The 22,349-nt window shown below is 33.1% G+C and overlaps 2 protein-coding genes and 1 long non-coding RNA gene across 19 annotated transcripts; all 3 read left to right on the forward strand.

The window, feature by feature from the left end:
• Positions 1-699: 699 nt before the first annotated feature.
• Positions 700-4,204, forward strand: LOC145109586 (uncharacterized). Of its 3 annotated transcripts, none has more exons than XM_079046783.1 (11): positions 700-760; positions 1,046-1,145; positions 1,591-1,639; positions 2,034-2,084; positions 2,183-2,277; positions 2,545-2,666; positions 2,757-2,830; positions 2,943-3,007; positions 3,559-3,601; positions 3,762-3,817; positions 3,968-4,204. In XM_079046783.1, exons 2-11 carry the CDS (start codon positions 1,073-1,075, stop codon positions 4,009-4,011), a joined length of 672 nt encoding a protein of 223 aa, XP_078902909.1. In that variant the 5' UTR covers positions 700-760; positions 1,046-1,072; the 3' UTR covers positions 4,012-4,204. The 3 variants fall into 3 exon arrangements, with proteins under 3 accessions (XP_078902909.1, XP_078902922.1, XP_078902913.1); XM_079046796.1 differs by having other exon boundaries at positions 4,090-4,204; XM_079046787.1 differs by having other exon boundaries at positions 709-775.
• Positions 4,205-9,576: 5,372 nt separating this feature from the next.
• Positions 9,577-13,030, forward strand: LOC145109605 (uncharacterized). Of its 3 annotated transcripts, XM_079046821.1 has the most exons (11): positions 9,577-9,640; positions 9,926-10,025; positions 10,471-10,519; positions 10,916-10,966; positions 11,065-11,159; positions 11,428-11,549; positions 11,640-11,713; positions 11,826-11,890; positions 12,437-12,479; positions 12,640-12,695; positions 12,969-13,030. In XM_079046821.1, the coding sequence occupies exons 2-11, from the start codon at positions 9,953-9,955 to the stop codon at positions 12,971-12,973; spliced, it is 633 nt and encodes a 210-aa protein (XP_078902947.1). In that variant the 5' UTR covers positions 9,577-9,640; positions 9,926-9,952; the 3' UTR covers positions 12,974-13,030. The 3 variants fall into 3 exon arrangements, with proteins under 3 accessions (XP_078902947.1, XP_078902929.1, XP_078902938.1); XM_079046803.1 differs by lacking the exon at positions 12,969-13,030 and having other exon boundaries at positions 12,640-12,738; XM_079046812.1 differs by lacking the exon at positions 12,969-13,030 and having other exon boundaries at positions 9,585-9,655; positions 12,640-12,738.
• A 2,510-nt stretch (positions 13,031-15,540) lies between these two features.
• LOC145167046 (uncharacterized) lies at positions 15,541-21,326 on the forward strand. 13 transcript variants are annotated; one of them, XR_013740879.1, is made up of 8 exons: positions 15,541-16,196; positions 16,274-16,415; positions 16,530-16,701; positions 16,926-16,974; positions 17,319-19,158; positions 19,221-19,319; positions 19,812-19,893; positions 21,156-21,326. It is a non-coding gene; the product is annotated as an uncharacterized LOC145167046 (long non-coding RNA). The 13 variants fall into 13 exon arrangements; XR_013740888.1 differs by lacking the exons at positions 19,812-19,893; positions 21,156-21,326 and having other exon boundaries at positions 17,319-18,644; positions 18,795-18,837; positions 18,900-19,158; positions 19,221-19,497; XR_013740893.1 differs by lacking the exons at positions 19,812-19,893; positions 21,156-21,326 and having other exon boundaries at positions 17,319-18,644; positions 18,795-18,837; positions 18,918-19,158; positions 19,221-19,497.
• The last annotated feature ends 1,023 nt before the right edge of the window (positions 21,327-22,349 follow it).

A 22,349-nucleotide genomic window follows, 5' to 3' on the forward strand; every position in this document is an offset into this window, starting at 1 on the left:
TTCGTTCTTTTTTTCTATCACTAATCTAATACTAGTGTAATGTGAAGCTTTAAAGTTGAAATGCCAACTACAAACATTAAGTTTATGCCTACACCATTATTTCTCTTGAAAATATAGAGAACTATTGAAATACTTTAATGAAAGGCTACAACGGTATGTGTTATTTATTTTTAATATTTTGCCAATTTATATTGGATTTATTGTTATTAATTACTTTAACTATTTATTAAATTTCGTTATCATATGATTACCAAAATCTAATAGAACCCTTTTAGTTACCCTTTTTGTTCAAATGTTTAGATGTTCTAACTTAAATCAAAATAAATTTATTTTTATGTATCTTTTCAACTTTTTATTTCTGCCCCTCCGTTTACAATATCCGTGTTCCTCCCTGCTATAAATCAATTATCCAAAAAAAGTTAAAGACCAAAAACTATTACCAACAGTTCCTAAACAATACACCATTCGTGTAATTTACTCTATACATAGGAATAAAAGAATAAAAGGTAGAAAAATATTTATTGTCTCTTAACTTAATTAATGTAAGACTCCAAGATCTTAATTAATGTAAGACTCCAAGATCTGAGACAAAACAGGTCGTACATAAAATAAGGTTGTTCCATTTTTCACCACAAAATTACCAACAGAAAGCGTTCTAAAAGCATATATATTCCAAAGAAATTGGCAGCAGAGTAACAACAACAAATAGGTAAAACCGACAAAGAAATTCAGATTTCTATGTGATTTAAAGCTAAATCTCGTAAGCTTCAAAATTGTAATGATTCTCAGCTTTCTCAGGATGTTTAGTGATCGCTTAGTTGATTCACGTACCCAAAAATTGAATTTATTGATGGATTTGTAAATGTAAAATTCTAGGGTTTGTGCATAGCAATTAAATCCAGTTTTTCTTGATTTCACCACGTTTATTGTTGCTAAAATAACACTAGATCCATGGATGTGTCTAGGATCTGGGCAATATCCATGGTGTAAAGTTCATATTATACAAAAAATCTCATGAGAGATAATAATTTGAATTCATTTGTAGTGGAAGGTACAATGGAAATATTAAGTTATGGGGTACACCACAAATTTCACCACAAGGCAGAGAAAATTTAAAAGAAGACACACTGAGGTTCCAAATGGAGGTACGATCTATGTTTCAATCTTTGAGTATTAATTAGTTGCAAGTTTTGTTTAAAAATTATGAATTCAAACTCATTGCTGTATTCGACATTGTGTTCCATAGAAATGTTGCTAATTAATGATAAAATAACGATTTTAGAATATCTATTGCAACTAAACACCTTTTTATACTGTTAGAAATTTTGTTTAAATTATTCGTGATTCGTGAATTATGTAAAATTCATATTCTTTTGTAGATGTGACGAATATAAGATTTGGACACTATTTTATAAGTAAACTTCGATGATCTGCCGAGTTGTTGGCATAAAGTGCGAGTTATTGGAAAAATACTATATAAATCATTAAACGATATTGGCAGTTGTATAAATCTTAAAATTTGTAGTGTTTTATAAGAGCTGAAATTATAAGTATAAATTAACCTTATAAGTTCATGTTTGATACGTGTAGGAGTTCCACAACGCAAGATATTTGCAATGCTAGGGGCAACATTGTCTAGGTAAGTTTCATGTAAATTTTTAAGGGGACTCGTTGCGTTAAATTTATTGAACTTTAATTCTTTAAATATTCTTCCTGCTTACACCATGTTTTTGGAAATTGCATGTTGTACACTTTTAAATTGCATACGCTTTATTTGTTGTAAATTCTCATGTGGGATATATAATTGACATGCTTAGTGTGTTGGTGTCTAACGGGAGTTTCGTAGAAATGAGCTGACAATTAGAAAGTATTGCACTACTCTATGTATAGTGAATTATCTTAACGCTGATTCTGAATTAAATTATTAAATTAATATCAATTCTCCAAACTAAATTTGTTGAACTTAAGATTTTTATCGTCCCATTATATTAAGGGAATGGCAACCAATCTTTACACTTAATTTTTGTTTGCAGATTCTCGGTTTTAATGGACATTAACGATGACTTTAAAAGCGAGATTTTGTTGTGAGTCATTTTATTTTTACTTTTGTAAGCATGTTTGTCTATAGATTATGTAATTAGTTATTATATGAGTTTGTGATTTTGTGATTTCTTTTTTTCAGGTTGACAAGATACCTTCTTGATTACTTCAGGAGATTTGGGTTCATAAGAGGCACTCATAATTTTGCCAAGGAAGCAAATATTGATCTTGAACAACGTATAGTTGTATATATATATTCACTTTTTACATTATTTTTATTCTTGTTCGTCATAAAGTGATTAGGTATCTTGATTAATGTGTTCTTCATAAATCTTTATTGTTCTTTTGGGGTTGGTGTTTCGTGGGCTATGAAATGTTACCTTTGTTTTCTTCTTAGATAACCAAGAAAGTTCATATATAGAATCTCTTTTGGTTATCTTATTGAAATGGATAATCTTTTTTTTCTGAGTTATATGATTTTATGATTCCTTTTAATTTTGGTAGCACTCGATGGAACCTTGTTGAGATGTTGGGAAGTGTACTCGAATAATAGAACCAATAATGTGGATTATTGGACCTTTTTCTGGCATACAACGCTGAAAGAACTGAAAGAACACACTTTTGCGGTGATTTTGTAGAAAAACTATTTTTTTCTAAAGCTTTGATTTGTATTTCTAAAATCTCATATTTCTTATGTAATCTTACATAATTGTCAGGGTAAAGCCTTAACTATTACAACACCAAAGCATCAACCCTTGACTGTTGATCAATCATATACCAGCTTTACAAGGTGATTTGTTGTGCATATTTGATGATAAAATTGTTGTAAAAAAATTGATGGATTTAACGATTCTTGTAGTCATAACTGACAATGAGATGATATTGATTTTAATTATTCATAGATTGCATTTACCCCTTCGACAAGTTGGTGCTATGCATTCAGGTGTAAGAACATTTCTGGATAAAGGTTTGTATAAATTAGAGTTTCATTTATACTATTTTTTGAGTAAATTACACAAATGGTCCTTATGGTTTGGGGTAATTTGCATGTTTGGTCCCTAACTTACTTATTTTTTTAATTCGGAAGGTCCCTACTGTTTGTTTTTGTTGCGCGCTTGGTCCTGTCTTACCTAAAAAAAATACTATTTTGCCCTTGATTTCATTAAATAATTTAAAAAATCAAGTGCAAAATAGTCTTTTTAGGTAAGACAGTGACCAAACATACAAATTACCCCAAACCATAGGAACCTTCCGAATTAAAAAAATAAGTTAGGGACCAAACATACAAATTACCCCAAACCATAGGGACCATTCGTGTAATTTACTCTATTTTTTTTATCTTGTATTGCATGGCAAATGGGGCCTAAGTGACCTAATCGTACTCTTAACTACATTGTGGTTGCCAATTAGAGTTTCATTTACATATATATTTTTTCATCTCGAGCATATTTTGTGCACGTTGCATATTATCATGTTACTAATGATTTATGAATTGATCATGGTACTTTTACTTTTCAGGCATGATCCACCCTCACCCTGCAAAACGAATTTTATATCGGATGTGAGTCTTCTTGTTTTATACTTGATGATTTATGCGTAATTCTTGGTTTTATTGTTAAAGACGAGATTTTGATGCGATTCAATATATTTTATATTTGTAAGCATAGTCGTCTATAAATTATATGCAATTAATTATGTTTGTGTGATTTTCTTTTTGACAGGCTAAAAAGATACTTTTACGATTATTACTTTGGAAGATGTGAGGGTGAATTTATTGGTGATTATCTTGATTAATCTTTAATATTTTATAAATCTTTATTAGTCTTTAGCTATTATCATGCTAACTCAAAGTATCCTATTATCATGCTAACTCAAAGTATGTACAAAATGATGATTTATGCATAATACTTGATGTCTTAACATTCAGGAAGTACAAGTTCGAACTTCCAATCAGTTGGTTCGTATGGTTAAAAGTAACAGCTTATTGTTTCAAATTTATGTTGGACATAACAGGAGAAATGTTAACTTTTTTTTTCCGGATGCATCCAGAGTAAAAAGAAGACATCTATGCAATGGTGAAATGTGAAGATCGAAAAAGGGTTCTGCAGGGGTGTTTAGTAAAAATATAAAATGACAAATTATGCTACACCCTAATTTGAAGTATCGGTGGAGTGTTTCCACCGTCACTTCAAACCCTTTAGCTTTTTTAAAGTTGAAGTTTTTAGCGTTCTATTTTTAAAATGTTACTTTTAGTCCTTGGACTTTAAGCTTTTTAAAATTTGAAGTTCACCTTCTCAAATTTATAAAGTTGTGTTTTCCCAATATATATATATATATATATATATATATATATATATATATATATATATATATATATATATATATATATATATATATATATAGAGAGAGAGAGAGAGAGAAAGAGAGGTGGGTTCCTTTAAGATTAAAAATAAAATAGAGATTTGTCGCTCTAACCCCAGGCGTACCGGCGCAGCAGGCTTGGTATAATCATAAATGATTATACATCGCCGCCCGTTCATTTCTCCTCCGCCAATATCCCCACCACCGTAACCGCCACAGCCACCACCACTACCACCACGTCTGACACCAGCCGCGCCCATCACTGTCACCTCCGTCACTTATACTACCTCCACCTCTATCACCACCACGTCTTGAGCTACCGATTGTTATAATCAAATATAATTACTCAATCTGTGAACAGGCATATATGTATAATCATTTATGATTAAGCATACCCCACTGCCGCTGGAACGCTGGAACGTTAGGGCGGTAAATGAGAAATATATGACTGAGGTTGAATCTCAAGATCTTGATTTTTTTTAATCTCAAAGTGAACTATATATATATATATATATATATATATATATATATATATATGGTTATGATTAAATGCAAATTATATAATTGTGTGAGTGTGTGACAAATTTTGGACAATGAGATTAGATTTATATATGGATCATATATGGTGTACACTAGTTACAACGGAACGCAATACACAAAAGCATTTTTCTTAATAAAAGAAAATTAAAAATAATAATTATAAGCACATAGCTTGACATTTTTATTCATCCCAATAACAGAATTAAAGATAATATAATTATCTTATTCAAAAGCAAATATTTTGTTATCAAAATCAACTCTTATTCTCTGGATATTTAAAAAATGATATTATATGAATCACACTGAACAGGCGAAGAATTCTTCCAATAAATAGAGAAAGAAGGCCGATGATAAAAAACATGAAAAAGAATACGAGTTCATTCTTAAAGATTGCGGGTTAATTTCAAATACTTTTAAGAATTGAATATTATTAAATAATATGACTATATATATTCTCAATAATAACAATTTGTACGAAAAATAAAATATTCTTAAGGAATACACACATATATTATACAATAACATATCAAAAATTTTATTATACAATGGAACACATTCAAATCTTGTTTCCGGTTCATTCTCTCTCTCTCTCTCTCTCTCTATATATATATATATATATATATATATATATATATATATATATATTTAATTCTTAAAGAATACAATTTCATTCAAGATATCTTATTACTTATTAGAATTAACATTCTTTAGAAAAATACGAATGCATTTTATAACACAAGAATATATACAAATTTTGACAAATATACACAACATTCTATACTACATTCTGTAAGAAATTGTTTGTAATATATACATTACATTCTTCGTTTAATATACAACATTCTTGAAAAATATATACAAAAACATTATTGAAAATATAAACAAAAAAAAATAAAGTATATAATATAGTCTTTAAGAATCTTTTGTCAAAAGGCTAAACTAAAATACGCAAAACCTACATTCTTCTTCACTATTCATTAATTTTTTTTATCACTTATGTGCATCTTCGACCAGCCAACACTGCATGCAACATTCTTGAACCATCAATTCTCTCTTATTTTATTTTATTTTATTTTTATTTTTATTTTTTTAGCCTTTCATTCTTAAATAATATGCTACTTTCAATATTTCATCTTAAAGAATAACTTTATCATACGCTAGTTTCAGTCTTTCATTCTAAAAGAATACAAAAACCTTTGTTCAACGTTAAAAAGTGAACACAACCTGCAAATCAGATTTAAAGATCACATTAGCAACAATTAGTCAAATACCAAATGAAATCAACAATTAACCAAACTAAATTTAGATAAAAGTTAAATATTAAATGAAATCGGGCCTTTTCTGACAAGGTTTAATAAGTGGATATGTTTGGAAGCAAAAATCTAGTGGAAAAGAAAGAGTATCCATGGGTTTTTTGTAACGACCGGAAGTCATCATGTAGTATGATTATTATTATTATTAAAGTCAATTGTATTTTCTTTAGTATGGAGGACTTAAGGCGTATGTTGGGCGTACAAGGTGTACGCGCGGCGTACATAGGAGAGGCGCGCATCGAGGAGGCTCCATGCGTACGCGGGGCGTAGGGTGTTCAGATGCAAACCCTAAATTTTAGGGTTTGCAGCCTATTTAAACAACTTATAGCCTCCAACACCATTATCCTCTCAGCCTCCCTTGCCCTCTCAGTGTCCATCTCGAACCCTAACCCTCTCATTTGTATCTTGAGCTCATTTTGGAGTTTATTGGTGTGTTTTGGTGGTTTTGAAGAGATAGAAGGAGCAAGAAGTTGGAGAAAGCTTGTAGATCTAGGGGATTAGCATCATTTTAGACTTAATTGAGGTATCAAGCTCCAAACTTGATTATTGCTTGCTTAGATTTGAGTTTTGGGATGTTTTCTGTCACTTTTGGACTCCATTGTTGAGGCTTCTTGTATCTTGATGGTTTCAGACCTTAAGAACTGTCCTTTTGAGCCCTTAGAAGCACTTAGAGTCATAAAAATCGGACATGGTTGGTTAAGACCCAACCGTGCAAGTGTTTGATGGTCACAAAGTCTGTTTTAGGACCAAAATCATGTTTTGACCCCCACCCATGCATGCAAGCACATAAAGTTTGTAACTTTATGGACTAAGATGTCTTTAAGGACCTAGATCTGCATTCTAGATGTGAGAGCTTAATGGATTAAGTCACAAATAGAGCCCCAAGGAAACTGGCCAGTACGTTGGGCGTAATCCTTGTACGTTGCGCGTACTGGATCAATTTCCCGCTTTTGGTGAAGGCCAGCGTACACTGGGCGTACGTGCCAAGTACACCGTGCGTACGCATGCAGAGTGGCGAACCTGGGCTTTTGGGCCTTTGAAGTTTGGGCCTGGAGAGTTGGGCCCCATGGCCCACTATGGAGTTGAGTTTGGGCCTAGGACTGAGAATTATAGTATTTGGGCCATAATGGTCCACTCGAAATTAGTTATTTTGGGGCTAAGGATTTATTGGGCTTAGGGCAACGCCCATTTGAGGAATTGTGCCCAATTTGGAAAATTGGGCCATTAGTGGGCCTTTCGTGGGTCATTGGTGGGTGGGAAGGAAAAGATGGGTTTGGGCCATGGCTCTGGTCCAATTTTAGACCAAGGGGTAAAATGGTCATGCTATTGATAGTCGGGAGTCACCGGAGAAGCTGTTAGAGGTTTCTTCCCGTGATATTCGACATTCAGCATTACGAGGTGAGTTTTTATCCAGTAGGAACAGGTCTACGGCCACAATGCCGGCCCGTATAGATATTAGTAGTTCCGGACCTCGGTCCGATGCCGGGGCAAGTGGTATAATGGTAATATCAGGCTAATCTCAATCCGAATCTAAGAGATGGCTTCAACTAAGTGGTATAATGGTAATTTCAATCTCATTCCTCACTTTTGATGCCAATTCCAAGGTACAAATCAAAGTTATGTTATGGCAACAATGTCTATCTCCAAATGAAGTTTCCCCAATCGGGCTACCGGATTGTGTCATAGTTTCTTAGACATGAGTGTTTGAGGATAATTTGCCACTTCTTCAACATCTACAAGACCACATGCCATACTATGTGGATTTTAGTTTTGATCAATAAAACTTGAGGTTGAACTGTTATGAAGATTTTGATACTAATGTTATATATATATATATATATATATATATATATATATATATATATATATATATATATATATATATATATGTTAATGTGTAGTTGGATAGAAAATACTATGTAGATTTTAGTTTTGTAATACAAAATGGAATGAGATTTATACATGAAAAGAATGAGTTCAATGTAATTTTCTATAATGAAGACAATTTATATGGTTAACTGTATGTTAAAAACCTTAAGCAAGAATGTGTAAAGTATACCAATGTTAAAAAGTATACAAGTGTCCATTATAAAAAATGTCATTTGAGGGTAATATAGTCATTTTGCATAGTCAGTCACATGCAAAATCAAACAACAAATTTCAGTCAGGAGTTAACTCAGTCATAACTTCTAACACAGTCAGCTTCTAACCTGGTCAACTTTAACCCAGTTAGCATCTATCAATCGACCCCTTACAAAAAACCAAGAAATTAGAATAGGAGAATCAAAACAAATCCTAAACCAGAACAATTGTTGTTCTTAAGATAGATTATACGGTAAGATATTTGAAAATATTTGCTCACATAAAAAACATAATCGATGTTGGAGTGCTCGCAACAACATAGACTACTCATCGTTGGAGTCCTCACTACTCCCTCTCCTCTCTGTTTGCGCTCTTTATCTCCTCTCTCATCCGTTCGCTGAAATGAAGTCTGCAACACCGACCAGCAACCTCCGTGACTCTATTGTCGGTGTGCTCCTCACTCCTCCCTGCTGAGCATCGTAACTATGGTTGTAAGATCTCTCTCTCTCTCTCATGGAATGGAATGGAATTCGATGCTCCCCTTCTTTCTAAATGCAAGCGTTTTCTCTTTCGTTCTTTCTTTCTATCACTAAATTAATACTAGTGTAATGTGAAGCTTTAAAGTTGAAATGCCAACTATAAACATTAAGTCTATGCCTACACCATTATTTCTCTTGAAAATATAGAGAACTATTGAAATACTTTAATGAAAGGCTACAACGGTATGTGTTATTTATTTTTAATATTTTGCCAATTTATATTGGGTTTATTGTTATTAATTACTTTAATTATTTATTAAATTTCGTTATCATATGATTACCAAAATCTAATAGAACAATTTTAGTTACCCTTTTTGTTCAAATGTTTAGATGTTCTAACTTAAATCAAAATAAATTTATTTTTATGTATCTTTTCAACTTTTTATTTCTGCCCCTCCGTTTACAATATCCGTGTTCCTCCCTGCTATAAATCAATTATCCAAAAAAAGTTAAAGACCAAAAACTATTACCAACACTTCCTAAACAATACACCATTCTTGTAATTTACTCTATACATAGGAATAAAAGAATAAAAGGTAGAAAAATATTTATTGTCTCTTAACTTAATTAATGTAAGACTCCAAGATCTGAGACAAAACAGGTCGTACATAAAATAAGGTTGTGCCATTTTTCACCACAAAATTACCAACAGAAAGCGTTCTAAAAGCATATATATTCCAAAGAAATTGGCAGCAGAGTAACAACAACAAATAGGTAAAACCGACAAAGAAATTCAGATTTCTATGTGATTTAAAGCTAAATCTCGTAAGCTTCAAAATTGTAATGATTCTCAGCTTTCTCAGGATGTTTAGTGATCGCTTAGTTGATTCACGTACCCAAAAATTGAATTTATTGATGGATTTGTAAATGTAAAATTCTAGGGTTTGTGCATAGCAATTAAATCCCGTTTTTCTTGATTTCACCACGTTTATTGTTGCTAAAATAACACTAGATCCATGGATGTGTCTAGGATCTGGGCAATATCCATGGTGTAAAGTTCATATTATACAAAAAATCTCATGAGAGATAATAATTTGAATTCATTTGTAGTGGAAGGTACGGTGGAAATATTAAGTTATGGGGTACACCACAAATTTCACCACAAGGCAGGGAAAATTTAAAAGAAGACACACTGAGGTTTCGAATGGAGGTACGATCTATGTTTCAATCTTTGAGTATTAATTAGTTGCAAGTTTTGTTTAAAAATTATGAATTCAAACTCATTGTTGTATTCGACATCGTGTTCCATAGAAATGTTGCTAATTAATGATAAAATAACGATTTTAGAATATCTATTGCAACTAAACACCTTTTTATATTGTTAGATATTTTGTTTAAATTATTCGTGATTCGTGAATTATGTAAAATTCATATTCTTTTGTAGATGTGACGAATATAAGATTTGGACACTATTTTATAAGTAAACTTCGATGATCTGCCGAGTTGTTGGCATAAAGTGCGAGTTATTGGAAAAATACTATATAAATCATTAAACGATATTGGCAGTTGTATAAATCATAAAATTTGTAGTGTTTTATAAAAGCTGAAATTATAAGTATAAATTAACCTTATAAGTTCATGTTTGATACGTGTAGGAGTTCCACAACGCAAGATATTTGCAACGCTAGGGGCAACATTGTCTAGGTAAGTTTCATGTGAATTTTTAAGGGGACTCGTTGCGTTAAATTTATTGAACTTTAATTCTTTAAATATTCTTCCTGCTTACACCATGTTGTTGGAAATTGCATGTTGTACACTTTTAAATTGCATAAGCTTTATTTGTTGTAAATTCTCATACGTGGGATATATAATTGACATGCTTAGTGTGTTGGTGTCTAACGGGAGTTTGGTAGAAATGAGCTGACAATTAGAAAGTATTGCACTACTCTATGTATAGTGAATTATCTTAACGCTGATTCTGAATTAAATTATTAAATTAATATCAATTCTCCAAATTAAATTTGTTGAACTTAAGATTTTTATCATCCCATTATATTAAGGGAATGGCAACCAATCTTTACACTTAATTTTTGTTTGCAGATTCTCGGTTTTAATGGACATTAACGATGATTTTAAAAGCGAGATTTTGTTGTGAGTCATTTTATTTTTACTTTTGTAAGCATGCTTGTCTATAGATTATGTAATTAGTTATTATATAAGTTTGTGATTTTGTGATTTCTTTTTTTCAGGTTGACAAGATACCTTCTTGATTACTTCAGGAGATTTGGGTTCATAAGAGCCACTCATAATTTTGCCAAGGAAGCAAATATTGATCTTGAACAACGTATAGTTGTATATATATCTTCACTTTTTACATTATTTTTATTCTTGTTCGTCATAAAGTGATTAGGGATCTTGATTAATGTGTTCTTCATAAATCTTTATTGTTCTTTTGGGGTTGGTGTTTCGTGGGCTATGAAATGTTACCTTTGTTTTCTTCTTAGATAACCAAGAAAGTTCATATATAGACTCTCTTTTGGTTATCTTATTGAAATGGATAATCTTTTTTTTTCTGAGTTATATGATTTTATGATTCCTTTTAATTTTGGTAGCACTCGATGGAACCTTGTTGAGATGTTGGGAAGTGTACTCGAATAATAGAACCAATAATGTGGATTATTGGACCTTTTTCTGGCATACAACGTTGAAAGAACTGAAAGAACACACTTTTGCGGTGATTTTGTAGAAAAACTATTTTTTTCTAAAGCTTTGATTTGTATTTCTAAAATCTCATATTTCTTATGTAATCTTACATAATTGTCAGGGTAAAGCCTTAACTATTACAACACCAAAGCATCAACCCTTGGCTGTTGATCAATCATATACCAGCTTTACAAGGTGATTTGTTGTGCATATTTGATGATAAAATTGTTGTAAAAAAATTGATGGATTTAACGATTCTTGTAGTCATAACTGACAATGAGATGATATTGATTTTAATTATTCATAGATTGCATTTACCCCTTCGACAAGTTGGTGCTATGCATTCAGGTGTAAGAACATTTCTGGATAAAGGTTTGTATAAATTAGAGTTTCATTTATCCTATTTTTTGAGTAAATTACACAAATGGTCCTTATGGTTTGGGGTAATTTGCATGTTTGGTCCCTAACTTATTTTTTTAATTCGGAAGGTCCCTACTATTTGTTTTTGTTGCGCGCTTGGTCCCTGTCTTACCTAAAAAATACTATTTTGCCCTTGACTTTTTTAAATAATTTAAAAAATCAATGGCAAAATAGTTTTTTTAGCTAAGACAGTGACCAAACATACAAATTACCCCAAACCATAAGGTCCTTCCGAGTTAAAAAAATAAGTTAGGGACCAAACATACAAATTACCCCAAACCATAGGGACCATTCGTGTAATTTACTCTATTTTTTTTATCTTGTATTGCATGGCAAATGGGGCCTAAGTGACCTAATCGTACTCTTAACTACATTGTGGTTGCCAATTAGAGTTTCATTTACATATATATTTTTTCATCTCGAGCATATTTTGTGCACGTTGCATATTATCATGTTACTAATGATTTATGAACTGATCATGGTATTTTTACTTTTCAGGCATGATCCACCCTCACCCTGCAAAACGAATTTTATATCGGATGTGAGTCTTCTTGTTTTATACTTGATGATTTATGCGTAATTCTTGGTTTTATTGTTAAAGACGAGATTTTGATGCGATTCAATATATTTTATATTTGTAAGCATAGTCGTCTATAGATTATATGCAATTAATTATATTTGTGTGATTTTCTTTTTGACAGGCTAAAAAGATACTTTTACGATTATTACTTTGGAAGATGTGAGGGTGAATTTATTGGTGATTATCTTGATTAATCTTTAATATTTTATAAATCTTTATTAGTCTTTAGCTATTATCATGCTAACTCAAAGTATCCTATTATCATGCTAACTCAAAGTATGTACAAAATGATGATTTATGCATAATACTTGATGCCTTAACATTCAGGAAGTACAAGTTCTAACTTCCAATCAGTTGGTTTGTATGGTTAAAAGTAACAACTGATTGTTTCAAATTTATGTTGGACATAACAGGAGAAATGTTAACTTTTTTTTTTTCGGATGCATCCAGAGTAAAAAGAAGACATCTATGCAATGGTGAAATGTGAAGATCGAAAAAGGGTTCTGCAGGGGTGTTTAGTAAAAATATAAAATGAAAAATTATGCTACACCCTAATTTGAAGTATCAGTGGAGTGTTTCCACCGTCACTTCAAACCCTTTAGCTTTTTTAAAGTTGAAGTTTTTAGCGTTCTATTTTTAAAATGTTACTTTTAGTCCTTGGACTTTAAGCTTTTTAAAATTTGAAGTTCACCTTCTCAAATTTATAAAGCTGTGTTTTCCCAATATATATATATATATATATATATATATATATATATATATATATATATATATATATATATATATATATATATATATAGAGAGAGAGAGAGAGAAAGAGAGGTGAGTTCCTTTAAGATTAAAAATAAAATAGAGATCTGGAGATTCAACGTCAGTCACATATTTCAAATATGTCGCTCTAACCCCCGGCGTACCGGCGCAGCAGGCTTGGTATAATCATAAATGATTATACATCGCCGCCCGTTCATTTCTCCTCCGCCAATATCCCCACCACCGTAACCGCCACCGCCACCACCACTACTACCACCTCTGACACCAGCCACGCCCATCACTGTCACCTCCGTCACTTATACTACCTCCACCTCTGTCACCACCACGTCTTCAGCTACCGACTGTTATAATCAAATATAATTACTCAATCTGTGAACATACATATATATATATATATATATATATATATATATATATATATATATATATATATATATATAATCATTTATGATTAAGCATACCCCACTGCCGCTGGTACGCTGGAACGTTAGAGCGGTAAATGAGAAATATATGACTGAGGTTGAATCTCAAGATCTTGATTTTTTTTAATCTCAAGAGAACTATATATATATATATATATATATATATATATATATATATATATATATATATAGATATATATATATATATATATGGTTATGATTAAATGCAAATTATATAATTGTGTGAGTGTGTGACAAAATTTGGACAATGAGATTAGATTTATATATGGATCATATATGGTGTACACTAGTTACAATGGAACGCAATACACAAAAGCATTTTTTTAATAAAAGAAAATTAAAAATAAAAATTATAAGCACATAGCTTGACATTTTTATTCATCCCAATAAGAGAATTAAAGATAATATAATTATCTTATTCAAAACCAAATATTTTGTTATCAAAATCAACTCTAATTGTCTGGATATTTAAAAACTGATATTATATGAATCACACTGAAGAGACGAAGAATTCTTCCAATAAATAGAGAAAGAAGGCCGATGATAAAGAACATGAAAAAGAATACGAGTTCATTCTTAAAGAATGCGGGTTAATTTCAAATACTTTTAAGAATTAAAAATTATTAAGTAATATGACTTAATATATTCTCAATAATAACAATTTGTACGAAAAATAAAATATTCTTAAGGAATACACACATATATTATACAATAACATATCAAAAATTTTATTATACAATGGAACACATTCAAATCTTGTTTCCGGTTCATTCTCTATGCATATATATATATATATATATATATATATATATATATATATATATATATATATATAATTCTTAAAGAATACAACTTCATTCAAGATATCTTATTACTTATTAGAATTAACATTCTTTAAAAAAAATACGAATGCATTTTATAACACAAGAATATATACAAATTTTGACAAATATACACAACATTCTATACTACATTCTGTAAGAAATTGTTTGTAATATATACATTACATTCTTGGTTTAATATACAACATTCTTGAAAAATATATACAAAAACATTATTGAAAATATAAACAAAAAAAAAATAAAGTATATAATATAGTCTTTAAGAATCTTTTGTCAAAAGGCTAAACTAAAATACGCAAAACCTACATACTTCTTCACTATTCATTAATTTTTTTTATCACTTATGTGCGTCTTCGACCAACCAACACTGCATGCAACATTCTTGAACCATCAATTCTATCTTATTTTATTTTATTTTATTTTTATTTTTATTTTTATTTTTTTAGCCTTTCATTCTTAAAGAATATGTTACTTTCAATATTTCATTCTTAAAGAATAACTTTATCATACGCTAGTTTCAGTCTTTCATTCTAAAAGAATACAAAAACCTTTGTTCAACGTTAAAAAGTGAACACAACTTGCAAATCAGATTTAAAGATCACATTAGCAACAATTAGTCAAATACCAAATGAAATCAACAATTAACCAAACTAAATTTAGATAAAAGTTAAATATTAAATGAAATCGGGCCTTTTCTCACAAGGTTTAATAAGTGGATATGTTTGGAAGCAAAAATCTAGCGGAAAAGAAAGAGTATCCATGGGTTTTTTGTAACGACCGGAAGTCATCATGTAGTATGATTATTATTTATATATATACTAATTTACAACTGCATGATGAACAGTTCTTCTTTGTGATTGGTGGGATTTTTTTTTTCTTTATGTTTTGTTTACTTTCTGAATTTAATGTATATAATACTTAATTGACAGATATGGGTCGGTGACTGCTACGTGTTATCTCCTGTAAACCCACCCATTCCCCAACCGATGACATAACGATTGCATTGTTTCTTCCAATAATCACCGCTTCATCTCGATCATCCCTGTTTCTTTCACAGTTCCTCACCGCCTTCCCTTTTATCTCTTTCGTTATGGATGGTTCCCACCGGTATAATAGTCCCCCACCAATAAGCCCATCTCAATCACATGTTTATACTCCGCCACCGTCGCTGCACCACCAGCTTCGGCCTCCGCGCAAGATCAGGTTTTTAATTTCGCCACTGGACCCACCACGCTGCCCGAAAATGTTATCCGTAAAGCCGAATCGGAGCTCTACAATTGGCGGGGAGCTGGAATGAGTGTTATGGAGATGAGTCACAGAGAGAAGGAATTCCTCTCCATCATCCAAAAAGCAGAGTCAGATCTGAGACAGTTACTCGATATCTCCGAAGATTACGCCGTTCTCCTCCTCCAAGGCGGCGCCACCACCCAATCCGCCGACATCCCTCTCAACATCTGTACACCCGAAGATCCCGTTGATTACATTGTGACCGGGTCGTGGGGCGACAAGCCATTCAAGGAAGCAACAAAATACTGCAAGCCTAAGGTGATCTGGTCCGGTAAATCGGAGAAATACACCGCGATTCCGTCGTTCGATGAGTTGGATTAGAACCACAACGCCAGGTATTTGCATATATGCGCGAATGAAACTATTCATATGGTCTTTCAGAAGATCCAGGTGACTAATTGATCTTGATCAGGTAATAGATGAGTATCAAAAGTGTTTGGTTATTCATGGAGGACAATACAAGCTGATAGCACCCAACCATACACAACCTTAATCAAGTGGATAGCTGATGGTTTCCGGATTCCTTTCTGTTCATTTAATCAACGATATTGGAGGTAAATTTTCTTCTTTTAGTTCAATTTCGTTGTAATTTTACAAGATTGTTGCTGCGTGTTTCTTGAATGCCTTTGTAGTTGTAAATATGATCTAATTTCAACGATTTGTATCAGGATCTATCATCAGGTTGCTTAATTTTTCAAGACACGGCGTGTTGAAAAACATTTCATCAGCTCTCAAACCCTTAAGCGAGAAATACACAGAAGACAAAGGAATCAAATCTGTGAGAAGTCATGCCCACCAGCTGTTTGATATAAGTTCTCAGTTGCAGTATAAACTGAACTGGTAAAGTTACAAATGGTTGAACTGCTGAAGTTTTCTTCTAAAGTCACTGGAAAGTTTTTTTTCCTGAAAGTGATTGAAATTTCTCAGACGGTTGAGGCAATATCTTTATAGACAATGCCATATGATGCAAAAACAACGTCGGAAGCATATGTGTTTGTTTATGGTTCGATAACAAATTCTTCATTTATTTCTAATTTTCTCCTATATTTCGATGCATGTTGCAGAAAACGAAGCCAATGGTGGAAAAGAAAGGTCTTGGGAAGGATAAACAAGGTATCACATAACATTACTGTTGAAGTTCTTGCATTTTGTCTTTTGTTGTGCATATAGTTTTTGTAGTTATGCTAATTATGTTTTTTTGGCTATCTTATAAATCATTTGGTTTTCATATTTTTAAAATCTGATTTAGATTGTTTCTCTACAATGTGAGATTTATGTTTTTATTTTGATTTTCTTTGTTTTTGGAAATTCTTTTTTCTATTGAAGACATCTCTTTCATAAATAAGATGTACATTTATGAATTCTTTTATATTGTTATTATGTACAATACCTATTTCTTTCATTCCAGATAACAACACCTAATTACCTAATAGATTGATTTTGTTGTGTATTTTCAGGAATCTTGAGAAGGTAAGGATACTAAAGTATCCTGAAAAATGAATAATTACATGATAGGAATATCTTTACAACCTCCATTACCCGGTTGAAGAAGGAAAGAGGAGTTAGGAAGTGCTTTTGTCTTATTAAAAGTATTTAAGGTTTGGATATAGTTTTATTATTCTGTTGATTTTGAAATGAATTTGTGCTTTTGTTTTTATCTGATCTTTCAAGTTGGAAGACACATAACGAAAGGGCTAAATGTTTGTTTGTCATCAAAAGAATGTGTGTTGCTAATCTTTTCATTTAATCTGTTTAGGTCTAAATGAAAGAAATAGCATTGTACTACAGATCTATTATAACATTTCATTTGTCTGCTATCTCAGAAAAGTTGAACAACATCTTCAACATTTCTTTCTCAGTCATGCTTAACTATCGATCAAAGGGGAATGTGACTTTGATTTTTTTAGTGTGCAACAAAGTCAAACCTAAAAAAAGAAAAAAAAGAAAAAAGGAAAGGGGAGTTCTATAATACCCATTTTGGAAAAGAAACATCTCTCTTTTTTGGTTCTCGGAGTACTGGGCAACAAAAAAGGAAGAACGAACAAAAATGTTTTTTTTTCTTTTTGTTTTGTTTTTTGCTGCTTAATTCTCAATTGGGGACCAATCTTTTGTTCGTTTGGTTCTTGGTTGAATTAGCACACATGTTGAATCTAGGATTTTAGTGTCTTCTGTACTCTTTACACTTAATTTTTCTCTGACTAAGTTTTTTAAATTAACCCTTGGTAAATAAATATAAAAGGTTTGAACATCAACAATTTTGGTTCTTTAGTTTTTATTATTTAGAGATATTTATTTCAGTTGCTTTTGTAGTTTGTATTTTTCTGAATTTAGATGGTAATATTGTAATTGAAGAGAAATATGCATGGGAAAAAAGTCAGATCATTGATATGTATTTAAAAGATTGCCCAAATCTCCAAATATCAGAAGTGCAATTTCTCCGCAAGTAAATCTCCATTTTCAATCTTTCTCATACATTTCATTGAATTTTCTAATACATTTGTCATTCTTTCCAATAGACATGCAAGTTATTTTAATTCTAGACATACTAACTGCTTTTTCATTTTGAAAGATTGATCCAACTAACATCTAATCTCATTCCCCTAAATTATACATCTACATACACTTCATTTCATGGGTAAGTCTTGCCTTTTTTTTTTGTTGATCAAAGTTCTTATTCCGACATATTACATTGTGATTATGTTTGCAGAACTCCATCAATTGGGTTAAAAAGTTGTTCCTACTATCGTAAGGACGGTTGCTCACTTGGTGATGCCAAGTCTAAGGTAGAACATATGACATTCTTGATCATAATGATATATCTAACTGATCTGTGTGTGAATTTTAACTAACCACTAATACTGGTGGGGGATAGGTCATAATGTAATTAATCTGTGTGTGTTTTTTTTTTTTTTTGCGACTCATGTGCTCTTAAGTATGAGGAGAAAGGTATCTTGCATTCTGAGGGTTTATAATCAGGTAAAGCTGCTGATCATTTTTTATAATTTGAAGGAAATGAATAACACAAAACCCGCAAACAGATTTTTTTTAAAATTCAGCAGCGATTTCGAGGAAGGAAAGAAGATATTTCAAATCCACAAGGAACCAATGGATCTTGCTATCCAACTGTTGTTCATACTTCATCTTCCTGGAGCAAGGTACCAATGATTTCAATTACAATTGAACTATGTATTTCAAGCTCTAACCTTGGAAAGAGTTTACCTTCTTCTGATCAAAACAAAACGATTTTTAATCTACACTGGATGTATTAGCATATGAAAGTGGCTTGAAATACTCAAGGTATGTATTTGATATTTGTTTTTCAGTGTATAGAAACCAAGGGCTGATTTGTCTTTTCACAGGGAGGCTTTTGGTGACTTTAAAGATGGGTCATTTGATCATGAGAAATGTGATTCCTTTGACTAATCAAACTTTGTTGACCTAGATTGGACAAATGAAAGGTGTTAAAACTTCACCATTGAACCCTTCCCTCTGTATTGTATGCAATTTACATTAGCCATCTCCTTCAATGATGTACAACCAAAAAATTACCTTGGAGCATACGCTATAACATTGTACTTTGTTTCGTTTCAAAAATAGTAGAATGCAAATCCAACCCCGCAAAGCGGGGATTCTTCACTAGTTATTATTAAAGTCAATTGTATTTTCTTTAATATGGAGGACTTAAGGCGTATGTTGGGCGTACAAGGTGTACGCGCGGCGTACATAGGAGAGGCGCGCATCGAGGAGGCTGGGCGTACGCGGGGCGTAGGGTGTTCAGATGCAAACCCTAAATTTTAGGGTTTGCAGCCTATTTAAACAACTTATAGCCTCCAACACCATTATCCTCTCAGCCTCCCTTGCCCTCTCAGTGTCCATCTCGAACCCTAACCCTCTCATTTGTATCTTGAGCTCATTTTGGAGTTTATTGGTGTGTTTTGGTGGTTTTGAAGAGATAGAAGTTTGAAGAAGGAGCAAGAAGTTGGAGAAAGCTTGTAGATCTAGGGGATTAGCATCATTTCTGACTTAATTGAGGTATCAAGCTCCAAACTTGATTATTGCTTGCTTAGATTTGATTTTTGGGATGTTTTCTGTCACTTTTGGACTCCATTGTTGAGGCTTCTTGTATCTTGATGGTTTCAGACCTTAAGAACTGTCCTTTTGAGCAATTAGAAGCACTTAGAGTCATAAAAATCGGACATGGTTGGTTAAGACCCAACCGTGCAAGTGTTTGATGGTTACAAAGTCTGTTTTAGGACCAAAATCATGTTTTGACCCCCACCCATGCATGCAAGCACATAAAGTTTGTAACTTTATGGACTAAGATGTCTTTAAGGACCTAGATCTGCATTCTAGATGCGAGAGCTTAATGGATTAAGTCACAAATAGAGCCCCAAGGAAACTGGCCAGTACGTTGGGCGTAATCCTTGTACGCTGCGCGTACTGGATCAATTTCCCGCTTTTGGTGAAGGCCAGCGTACGCTGGGCGTACGTGCCAAGTACACCGCGCGTACGCATGCAGAGTGGCGAACCTGGGCTTTTAGGCCTTTGAAGTTTAGGCCTGGACAGTTGGGCCCCATGGCCCACTGTGGAGTTGAGTTTGGGCCTAGGACTGAGAATTATAGTATTTGGGCCATAATGGTCCACTCGAAATTAGTTATTTTGGGGCTAAGGATTTATTGGGCTTAGGGCAACGCCCATTTGAGGAATTGTGCTCAATTTGGAAAATTGGGCCATTAGTGGGCCTTTAGTGGGTCATTGGTGGGTGGGAAGGAAAAGATGGGTTTGGGCCATGGCTCTGGTCCAATTTTAGACCAAGGGGTAAAATGGTCATGCTATTGATAGTCGGGAGTCACCGGAGCAGCTGTTAGAGGTTTCTTCCCGTGATATTCGACGTTCAACATTACGAGGTGAGTTTTTATCCAGTAGGAATGGGTCTACGGCCACAATGCCGGCCCGTATAGATATTAGTAGTTCCGGACCTCGGTCCGATGCCGGGGCAAGGCCGAGGAATGTTTGTATGCTTGATGTCTTCGTGATTCTTGCATGTTTTTGCTTATGTGTTTCCGAACTTCGGTTTGATGTCGGGGCAAGCCTGATGTATGTTATGTGCTATGTTATGTGTTTATGTTATATGTGTTGATATGCTTTGTATATCGGACTTCGATCCGATGTCGGGCGGGGCCCGATGTAGTGGGCTAGGCCCAGTATATGCTTTATGTGATTATGTGTATGGTATGTGGTAGTTTGGGGAGCTCACTAAGATTCATGCTTACAGTTTTCAGTTTTGGTTTCAGGTACTTCCACTAGCAAGGGGAAGGGCTCGAGATGATTGCATGACACACACCGCAGTTTCTTTGGCCTGGGATATTACTCTGATATTTGATATGTGATTTGGATACATTGACACTTATTTTGTTATGATGTTTTGAGTATTGTGACTTATGTTTTATATATCGAATGGTAATTATGGTTTTCTTAATGTTTTAAAACAAAATTTTTGGTCATGATTTTTGTGTCGTTTCAAGTTGGTATCAGAGCCTTGGTTTGAGGGATTTGGGCGCACTCTTGGGTGTGCCTGAACTCAAACTAAGGAATTGGTATAGAAGTTTTCAAAAGAAAATCGTTTTTATAAAAGGAACTTAAAAGAGAAAAGAGTTTTGAAAAAAAAGGAAAAAGGGTGTGGTGCATGCAATCAGCCGAGGTTAAGTAAGTTTCCCAAACTTTCCATACAAGTTATTTGATATGATATGACTATGTGTTCAGCATGCTAGATTAGGGCTAAGGATCTAGGAAGGATGCCTTGTATGCCATTTGTGTGAGTTTTGAGCAGTATGCTAGTACTGATTAGTCAGTAACATGATAGCCAGAGTAGAGTATGGATACTCAATGCCCGAATGTTGCTTTCTTTGTGCTTATAGGAGTTCTAATTATCTTTAATTAACTAGTAAACGAATACGTTAAAGTTACATATTATAAGGACTAAGTAATTTGAGAAGGCTAGGTTTTAATGCTATTGCGCAGCTCTTGTTTGAGTCCTAACCGTTGTAGTGAGATACCTCTCATTCGAAGAATTATCTAGTCTGATTGATATGTAATTGTATTCGTGAGCTAGTTAGGGAAAGTTAGCAGGGACTTCTTATGCAGCTGATGGCGGAGTGTAGGTCAGCAATTTCCCCTACGGCAAGCCTAGGAAGAGAGTAGCGTATGTAGAGGAAGTAGTAGAAGGGACTTGGTGGAGTCAAGGCAATTCTTGAGGAAAGTACGGATAGATGTGGAAGGTAGTATGGGCCCGTACTACTGAAAGCAGAGGTTCCGTACTCAAATCAAGGAGGGCTAAGATGAATCTGGGAACCTTATTTTATGAGTAGATCCCTAGAGTATAATGAGTTCTGATGATTTTATGTTTTGTTTCAGTATGGTGGTTCTACGCCCTAGACTAGCAGTAGGCAGTTCAGGTGCCGGTGAGGGATCAGGCTCGGGCTCTGGAG

The sequence above is a fragment of the Lactuca virosa genome, chromosome 1, assembly GCF_052849685.1.
Source record: "Lactuca virosa cultivar CGN04683 chromosome 1, Lactuca_virosa_CGN04683_v6, whole genome shotgun sequence".
Taxonomy (NCBI): Eukaryota; Viridiplantae; Streptophyta; class Magnoliopsida; order Asterales; family Asteraceae; genus Lactuca; species Lactuca virosa.